Source organism: Labeo rohita, chromosome 16, assembly GCF_022985175.1.
Source record: "Labeo rohita strain BAU-BD-2019 chromosome 16, IGBB_LRoh.1.0, whole genome shotgun sequence".
Classification (NCBI taxonomy): Eukaryota; Metazoa; Chordata; class Actinopteri; order Cypriniformes; family Cyprinidae; genus Labeo; species Labeo rohita.
Genome location: NC_066884.1, coordinates 30,544,665 through 30,554,345, shown reverse-complemented (window position 1 = coordinate 30,554,345; position 9,681 = coordinate 30,544,665). Strand labels below are relative to the sequence as shown.

At 34.2% G+C, this 9,681-nt stretch overlaps 1 protein-coding gene across 2 annotated transcripts; it reads left to right on the top strand.

The window, feature by feature from the left end:
• The first annotated feature begins 3,602 nt into the window (after window positions 1-3,602).
• On the top strand, window positions 3,603-9,667 carry colec10 (collectin sub-family member 10 (C-type lectin)). 2 transcript variants are annotated; one of them, XM_051132426.1, is made up of 6 exons: window positions 3,603-3,787; window positions 4,683-4,754; window positions 7,060-7,161; window positions 8,173-8,226; window positions 8,349-8,444; window positions 9,039-9,667. In XM_051132426.1, exons 1-6 carry the CDS (start codon window positions 3,673-3,675, stop codon window positions 9,443-9,445), a joined length of 846 nt encoding a protein of 281 aa, XP_050988383.1. In that variant the 5' UTR covers window positions 3,603-3,672; the 3' UTR covers window positions 9,446-9,667. The 2 variants fall into 2 exon arrangements, with proteins under 2 accessions (XP_050988383.1, XP_050988384.1); XM_051132427.1 differs by having other exon boundaries at window positions 3,607-3,787; window positions 7,090-7,161.
• The last annotated feature ends 14 nt before the right edge of the window (window positions 9,668-9,681 follow it).

Here is a 9,681-nt window from a genome sequence, read left to right as displayed (position 1 = left end):
TCTGTCACCGATGGAGATCTGTATACCAGCTGGTACGAGACCCAAAGTTTTATAGGAATAAGATTTAAAAAGATTCAATACGATTAAAGAGTTTATATAAATTTAGTTTAGCTAGATAAATTATCAATAATAATTGGCATTCTAACCTAAATTCGAGGTCGTAATAAAATGGAGTCAGATTGGAATATAACTTAAATTAAATAATTTTGTGCACCGAAAAGATAGAACACGCAGGAAACCCTCAGCCACCAGTGGATACCTTTATTGGGCCAATTGCGTGGACCTTACAACTAGGAATGTGCATAAAGGTGAACAATTAAGATCAGACAACCACCTTTTTGTTCATTTCTAACAGTAACAGTTACAGAGTGTCTGATTATTTATCTCCCTCATGTATAAAGACAGTGGGCAAACCATTAATCAACCATAAATGTGTTGATCCCGACACTCGCTTGAGTTATTTGTCTGACATTTCTATGGTAGAATTATGCTTTTTGCATACATACAGTGTAGTTACAGTATCTGCCAGCAGAGTCTAACTGTTAAAGCAATTCTGCCTGAACCGCTGAATTGAGCATACTAAGAAAACTCAAACAGCAATTTAAAGAACATTTATTAAAATCAAAAATAAGACATTCTGGTAAGTCACTGCCAGAAAAAGTGGTCTCTGGACTGGTGAATGGGAGTGACAGAAAAGTGAGGAGTCAAGGGTCAAGTGTGAGTGTCGGAAGCCAGACATAGTCCAGTAATACAACATATCCAAAGGGCTGACACCGGAGTCCAAAACTAGGTAGACAGTCCGGGACCAAAGAGAGATATACTGCAGGCACAGGTCAATAGGACAGAGATCAAGGCAGAACAGGGCTTTACAAGACCTGACCTGACTATGAGTTGACACAAGAAAAAAATCTGCCAAGCAATTTCTTTAGCAATTTCTTCCAGTCACAGATACACAGAACAAAACCTTAAAACCTTAAGTTATTGAGTTACAAGCTCCTTAGTATTTAAGATTTCAGTAGACTGGGAAAAACGTTATACAGGAAGCTACACTTTAACTATTTGACTGTTTTTTGTTTATGTTTTATTAGTTAAATGGGTGTTTTTTTTTTGTTGTTGTTGTTGTTGTTGCTGCTACTGTTGTTGTTGTTGTTTCTCGTTTTGATTGTGTTTATGGGATGCAGTCTAACATGTGTTAATGCTTAGTTTAAAAAAAACAAAAAAAAACATTATTTTTCACATAATTTACCTTTATTCTACACCACTCTGTCCCTTCTCGAGGAACAGGATCAAGAACCACTGCTTTAGAACATTGACTTTGAAACTTGTGAATCCATTAGAATCGTTAGAAGATATAATCGCGATACATAAATTAATATTTATTTTTTTGTGCACCCTTAGTTTTGACGGCATGGCAACAATTCTTCCTCTTCTCAAGGTTTATGTAAATGTCTGGGTTTGTGATGTCATCAACCCAGGAAGTAGCTCATTGTAGTACCTACGAGCCATTTTTTTTAGGCATTAAACTGTCATAATAAAGACAATATTAATGTTTGCATTGAACTTTCAGCATTGTATCTTTGCAGATATTGTTTATGCTCAAATAGCAACATTACACACTAACTAAAGTTAAAAAAGTGAAATCACAATCAACCACCCCTTTAAACCATGCAGACATGTGAAATGTAAAAGCAAGCCATTAGTTTATGACTTAATCATTCCTTACTCGATCTGACAAGTGGGCTCTGTACTTTCCCACAATACAAAACAAATTCTTTCCAATAACTAGTCTCCTAGTTACTAATCTGGAACACATAAACTGAGAGTACAAATCTGATTACACTAACAGACCACCTGTTAGCATGTATGTATGTATTCATTCATTAATTGGGTCCCACTTTATATTAGGTGTCCTTAATTAATATGTACTTACACTTCAATAGATTATTTAATACAGTGCACTTATTGTGTAGATACATGTTTTTACATTGTACTTATATTTTAAAAAATACCTGCATGTATTTACATATGTAATTAATTTCTGTAATAATATTTATTATTACACTGTTGAGCCATCTCTTACACTTTAACCCAACCTTAAACCCAGCCATACCACCAAACCTGTCCCTAGCCTTACTTGTATCCCACCTCAATAGCAGCAAAAGTGTTCTGCAATACAAAATGAACACAATAAGTACATTGTACTTATACTTTGATGTAAGTACATAGTAATTAAGGCCACCTAATATAAAGTAAGATCATACATTCATTCATTCATGCATCATTCTCAGACTATTTCTGTTATTGTTAAGTCTCTGTATGTCCTGCAAGTAATTAGCGGCATGATATGACTGTCGTCCCCTTAAACTTTTTTGCTCTTGTGGTGTGTATTTCACAAGCTAAATGAGAGGGTTACCATTAAACCACATATAAACAATTAGTTCCTACACTAATAGTTCTACACAGAGTTATACCCAAGCTGTGCACAAAGTTGGCCATTGTAATGAAAAGTTGAGGGAGTCAAGTAATGGTGAGTGTGAGTATGTGTGTTTTTATTAAGATTCTAGACCTCGGTGAATTCAAGATTAACAGCCTAGCCCTGACCACAGTTTCCATTGATGGAGACTAAATAGGAAGGGGGAATCACAATTTATAGAAAAATCTGCCCCAGCAAGACATTTGCTGCATGTTTTCTCACAGGAAATCTTAAGCCCCCCAAAACACAGTACTAACTCATGTATTTTTCATCACATGAGGTCAAAAGACTGGATGTAATTATATTAGAATTTCTACAGAAATGCCCAAGAGACGAACAATCACATTCAAGTTACCACACCTCAAGTATGAGCCGTAGTTCACCATGACCACTGTGTCCTCCCAAATTCCATAACCAGTTCAAAGGGAGGATGGGAAAAGACATGGCTGATTGACCTCATGGATTTTTAGCCCTTTACATTAAATATTACCTTAGCATAAAAATCAGTTTGTTTACATAAGGCATTGAATTTGTAGTCAAAGTATAATTTTAATTGGCAAATTAAAAATAAACAAACAAATAAAAAACATTGATTTCAGTAAATGTGTCCTAACTGGTTGACTTGTCAGCATATGATTTAGGCCCTGATGCCAAATGTTCTTGAATCACTAAAATCTAGTAATTCTACAAATGGTACCACCACACCCAAAACAATAGGAGATGTATTATTATTTATAATCTAAACCCGATTGAGATCATATATGTAATGTACTTTTTAGCCATTGTTATTCCTAGTACAACTAATAATGATCAAACATTAACCCAATAAAATTGTTAACTACTAGAGTGCTATAGAATATAATTTGACATTAAGTGGTATCGTGACAGTTTTTAAATATTGTCATTAGCACATGTGAAAACAGTTGTGACTAGCTAAACATCCAGAAACCAGAAATATATATATATATGTGTGTGTGTGTGTGTGTGTGTGTGTGTATTTAAAAAAAAATCATCTGTAGGATGGCAAAACTTCCTCACACAACCAAATTCCTCACTTGAAGTGTAAAGAGATAGTCTGTGTTCTGGACAGTGTTGTTTGAAAACTAAACACTGATATGATAAGGTCTGGTAAACATAAGTAAAACTCCCTTTTCACTCTTCTCTTGAGAACAGAGCGAAGTTTGTTTCCAATACAAGTCATGGATGGACAAAATTTCAGCAGGAATCTTTTTTTATTTCTGTTTCTTTGTAATGTATGCCTTTATTGTATTACAACCGAAGTCTGCTCTAACAGCATTCTCCCTGGATCAAAAGGTATTTATGTTTTTATTATTATTATATGTTTTTTTTTTGTTTGTTTGTTTGTTTTTTTTGTTTGTTTGTTTTTTGGGGGTGTTTTTATCACCTTACAGATAATCACCAGTACAGATTTTAATTTACCAGTACAGATTTCAGATCATGAACACCAAATTATTTTTATTATTATTATTATTATTATTATTATTATTATTATTTCCTGGCATCACTGAATCATTCTAAATATATTATTTTACACAAATAAAGCTAAATATAAGCATAAGATCAGGTATAAATAGCTCTAATAGGTAACAATTGCAGGTTATCACTTTTTATATTGTTGGATCCCTGTTGGTTGTTGTGAGGCTGATTATATACTGTAGATGAAATCATCAGTTAAATGTGCTAGAGTAGCTTCTTGTATTACAGGAACCCTGCTTGTAAACCCAACAATGAGCCTGTGTTAAAATGTTCTGTCATTTATAGGATCACAGCTATCATTCCATGACAAAAAAAAAACAAAAAAAAACAGCATGTGCATAAGAACTGATGCGATTTCTGGAAATGTGTGTGTGTATGTGTAGAGAGAGAGTTGTGTGTGGGGAGAGAGTTAGGGTTATATTCATTAATACTATATATTTATTATGTATATGAAGGTTTTTTTGTTTGTTTTTCAAAAACAAATGAAAAAAAAAAAAAAAAAAACGGTTAAGATGAAATGTCTTTCCCCACGGTTCATACTTGTAGCAATGCCAATAAACTCGTTCTTCTAGATATTGAATAACTGTCTGTATTTAAACAGCTGCGATGTAACGGAGAAGCTTGTTTGGGTAAGACCCATCCCAAACAGTTCTGTCTGCTGATTTTCTGTTTGAGAGATCCCAATCTCTAACTTTGCCTCTTCAACTAACAGGCGATCCAGGTGGGGTGGGAGCAGAAGGTGAAGAAGGAAGAATGGGGAAAACCGGCCCACCTGGCCAGCGAGGTCTCTGAGACGTTGTTGGTTTGTTATTTAACAAATCAGTGATAGATTAAAGGGAAGTTGGTTAAAGCATGGCTGTTTACTGTTCTTAGCCAAAAATATCCAATGAGCTGAAACAGCTGCTTTAATGAATTTGAAGTGCAGTTTAATTAATTTTCTAGTGGAGTTACTCTTTCTGTGGTAATGGGAAAATTCACATTTTTCAATTCAGATGCAATTTAAAGAAAGGGTCCCACTTTATATTAAGTGGCCTTAACTACTATGTACTTACATCAAAAAATAAGTACAATGTACTTAATGTGGTCATATTGTATTGCAAAACACTTTTGCTGCTATTGAGGTGGGATATGGGTAAGGTTAGGGACAGGTTTGGGTAGGTTTAAGGGTGGGTTAAGGTGTAAGGGATGGGTCAGCTGTGTAATTATAAATGTAATTACAGAAATTAATTACAGATGTAATTACATGCAGGTATTTCTAAAATCAAAGTGCAATGTAAATACATGTATGTACACAATAAGTGCATTGTATCATATGATTAATTTCAATGTAAGTACTTAGTAGTTAAGGCCACTTAATATAAAGTGGGACCAAAGAAAGTATTATGTCATTCTTGTGTACCCATTCTTGTTATTATCTGCGGTGAGGCTGACTCTCTACTGGAACTGGGTCTCTAGTGTCCTTGGCACTGACATCCCAAGACAGAAATAGGAAAGCAAAGTAGAAGGATTAGCTTAGCTGTTCATATTATTTCAGACCAAGATGATCATGTGCACAGACATAACTGTAATACTAGGTAATGAGATGTGTTGCTGTATATGAAATCCTAGCTAAAGAGATGTGTCTTTATTCCAGATTTAAACTGAGAGTATGTCTGAGGCCTAAACATTTTCAGGAAGGCTTTTCCAAAGTGGTAGTATAGCTTGCATTCTACTTTGACATTAGGTTAGTTGTTTGATGTGTCCTTCTCACTGGGCATTAGAGTATAGCTGGAAGACAGTCTCTTTCTGCCAGACCACATCTTCCCTTGAGGGAAGTCACGTCAGAGGCAGGCAGATGTGTTAAATGTGGCTAAGAGCTGTAGTGTTGCAATGTTTTTAAAGATGGAAGTGTAACCTGTAGTGCAGCTTCCAGGCAAGCTGTTTATCGAATCAGTACAAGAAGGCCTGGAACTGCGATTACAGGAAGACATGCCCTTTCTTCCACACATAAACATACTTTACTAAAAAAAAAAAAAAAAAAAAAAAAAAAAAGGGAATGCCAAAAGACTAGAAAAGCCAGGAAGACTCATACCCTGTTTTTTCACTCTACAGTGTGACCACAGAGGCATTAAGTTTTAGAAAGACTGTTTATGGCAAACTTTAGTTTTTATTTTCAGCTATGCATGTAGAAGTAACATATAAAGATTTTTACTGCTAAATCTGTCAAAACCATAGAAGACATTGCTTTAATCAGTGTTAAATTAGTACAAAAAAAAGAGATCATTCCAGTTTTTAATCAACCTCATACCCTCAAAGCAAAAATGAAATAATTCACAATGATATAAAGAGAAAAAGTTCCAAAAGTTTAAAAATGAGATATTGAAGGATGTCATTTTGAGACATTTATATATAAATGTCTCAAAATGACATCCTTCAATATCTCATTTTTAAACTTTGGGAACTTTATATGTGTGTATATATATATATATATATATATATATATATATATATATATATATATATATATATATATATATATATATATATTTTATTTTTTTTTATTTTATTTTTTTTTTTTTTTTTTTTGATGGGTCCTTTACTCTACAAATCATTGCATAAATGCTGTCTAAGGTTTTTCGGTGTAGTCTGCCCATAAATGAAATATTAATGGAAATATAAATGGAGCAGATGCCATTACTGCAGATGGCAAACAGAAACATAAAAAAGAGATGCATACAGTAAAATATGTATGGGAATGTCAGTGCCACTCAGTCAAAATGAGTAATCACAGAAGTGATACTGAATGAGGGTACAGAAGTGAAAGCAGTTGTATCCTATTATTGCTTTGTGAAACTCATTACCTTTTTCCAGATGGATATTTTCTTAGGAAATTTGGTCTGAGGCTGTTACAAGCTTAAACCTTTTCGCAAGCTGGAAAATATAATGTAATCAATTTTTTATCTAAGTCTACCTGACACAAAATAATTTTGCCACACATAAAAAGCAGTGATTGAGGCTAAGAGAGTATGCGGGTCATAAAACTTATTTTGCTTTGATAGTGTGCTTAATTTCTTCAAAATATTTTCATGAGACAATTTTCATGAAGTCAGGAGACCAGTTACCTTCTTCATCTTCCATAGGCCTGACTGTCGAATATGGAGAAAAAGGAGAGATGGGAAGAATAGGAAAGATGGGCAATAGTGGAATGAAAGGTAAATCGACTCTAAGCAATGATTGAATGCTCTTTGCTGATGTATTTATTCATGCATGTTTACATATTTTGATAACTTAACAATGCAATATCTGGGAATTGTCTACAGAATGTCACTTTCCTTTCCACCTAGTATGTTTACTGCACAGTATACTCTAATTTATCTATGTTCTTTTTAGATTACCTATCATTTTGTTTGGAAAAGTACACTAGTTCATGTTCAATCATTCCTTCCAGACAGGGAATGACACACTTAAATACAACTAAACTGAATCATATAAAATGGCAATGATGACTTGTAGTGGCTGTCTGATTAGAACAAAACCATAGATCCAAAATTAAATTAATAAATTATAGTCACTTTAAGTCATCATCATCATCATCATCATCATCATCATCATAATCATCACTTGTTGTCCAAAGGCCTGTCACAAAAACACAGTGTGCATTGATCTAATTAGGTAATACCCTAAGTGAAGGTCTGTATGGCTTAATTAACAAAATCAGTAATCAGTACAATTCTAGCAAATTTTGCCAATCAGGAAAAGAAACAAAATCTAAAATTATTTTCTAAAATACTCTGCAAAGTAATTCCATAATTGAAGAGAAGAGAAGAGAAGAGAAGAGAAGAGAAGAGAAGAGAAGAGAAGAGGAGAGGAGAGGAGAGGAGAGGAGAGGAGAGGAGAGGAGAGGAGAGGAGAGGAGAGGAGAAGAAATTAACATTTACTTCCCAAATTATTATTTTTTATAACAGGACTAAACACTAAAGTTTTAAAAGGAAAATCACAGTTAGTTGGAGACTGACATAATTTGCTCTGCAGATGTGGCCAAAACTCTAAGCAAACATCAAAGTATGTGCACTGCTGTCATCTACTGGTTAATCAATGTTATTACTGGATTCTTTAAAATCAATGATATGTACTTGCAAGATTAATATGTGGCTGATGCTTAGTTAAATGACACTGTATGTTTTACAGTATGTTGTATATATTGTAAATGTTATTGTAAACAGGTGACAAGGGACAAGAAGGAATTAATGGTCTCCCAGGATTAAAAGGAAAACCTGGTAAATGTCAAAGCATGTGTGTGTTTCTGCTTTGTCAGAATGTAGTAAGCATCAGATCTTCTCTATGTTTATTATTACTGATGATCTAACACAGCCTAAAGACTGCATAATACATGTGACAGGTACTACCTGTGACTGTGGGAGGTACAGAAAGGTTGTTGGACAGATGGACATCAATATAAGCAAACTGAAAAATGCTGTCAAGTTTCTTAAGAACGGTGAGACCTGTGTGTTTAAATCATCAGATTTGCTTGTGTGGCCCTGATATTGATTTAATGTTCTCCATTGTGATAAGCATGCAATTACCATGATTTCCATGATTATGCAGCAAATAATAGACTTTTATAGTAAGATTGAGAGATGTTTTGTTTTTCTCATAACTGTAACTAAGAGGCATCTTTAATGTTTATAGAACTTTTCCCTGAACTAACATCACTTAGTTATTTTTATAATGACTTTTAATTCACTGGTCTCATTGTAAATTTTAGTGGTTGTATGCAATTTTGAAATATTCTGCTTAAAGTTGCTTTCTTTTGTCTTTACTATTAAAAATCCACTTGATTTGATAGTTTTGTAATCTGATGTAATGACTTTTATGCACTTTTAAGTGGGTTAGATATTGAAATAGTTTTGGGGCCACTGTATGATTACAAGGTGTGGTATACTAGATATATTAGATAAGGTGAGACACAGGTCCATTCCATACTGCATGCCACAGTATTTCCAATGAAAACACAGACAAATGTTGACAAGACACAGTCAAATGTTTACAAGACATTAACCAGTACTATGTTTTGTCAATTTTATTGAAGTGGTTCTAGGTATCAGGGAAACCAAGAACATGTTTTACCTGCTGGTGACAGAGGCACGGAGGTATCAAGAGTCACTTCTAAACTGCAAGTTGCGTGGGGGGTCCCTTGCTATGCCCAGAACCACAGAGACAAACACCTTGCTTGCCGACTATATCAGAGAAGCTGATCTTACTCATGTGTTCATAGGGCTACAAGTAGGAGTAACAGAAGTGGGGTACATGTTTGTTGATGGTAACCCCTTCTTGAATACCACAGTCTGGTCTCTACAGAGCCCACACAGTGGTAAAGGTGACTGTGTGCAGCTTGGTAGTACTGGAGCCTGGAGCCAGGTAGATTGTGGAGCCACACAGTACTACATATGTGAGTTTGTCAAAAACAAAAATACTTCAGCAACTTTAGCCTTGTAATGGTTTAATGGCCACAGAGAAAGAGTTTTTATTTTTAAATAATTATTTTTAATAGGCTAAGCTGATGTATGCGCAAATAAATTTACTGTATTCAGAATTTTTGTAAAAGTTTTAATGTTTTTGATTTTATGATTTATCCACCATTTTATGAATTATCCACCACTATTTTAAATAATTTAAAGTAAATAAAAGATAACAAGGGGCCTGTGGATGTCTATGCCACCTGTTTTTATTGT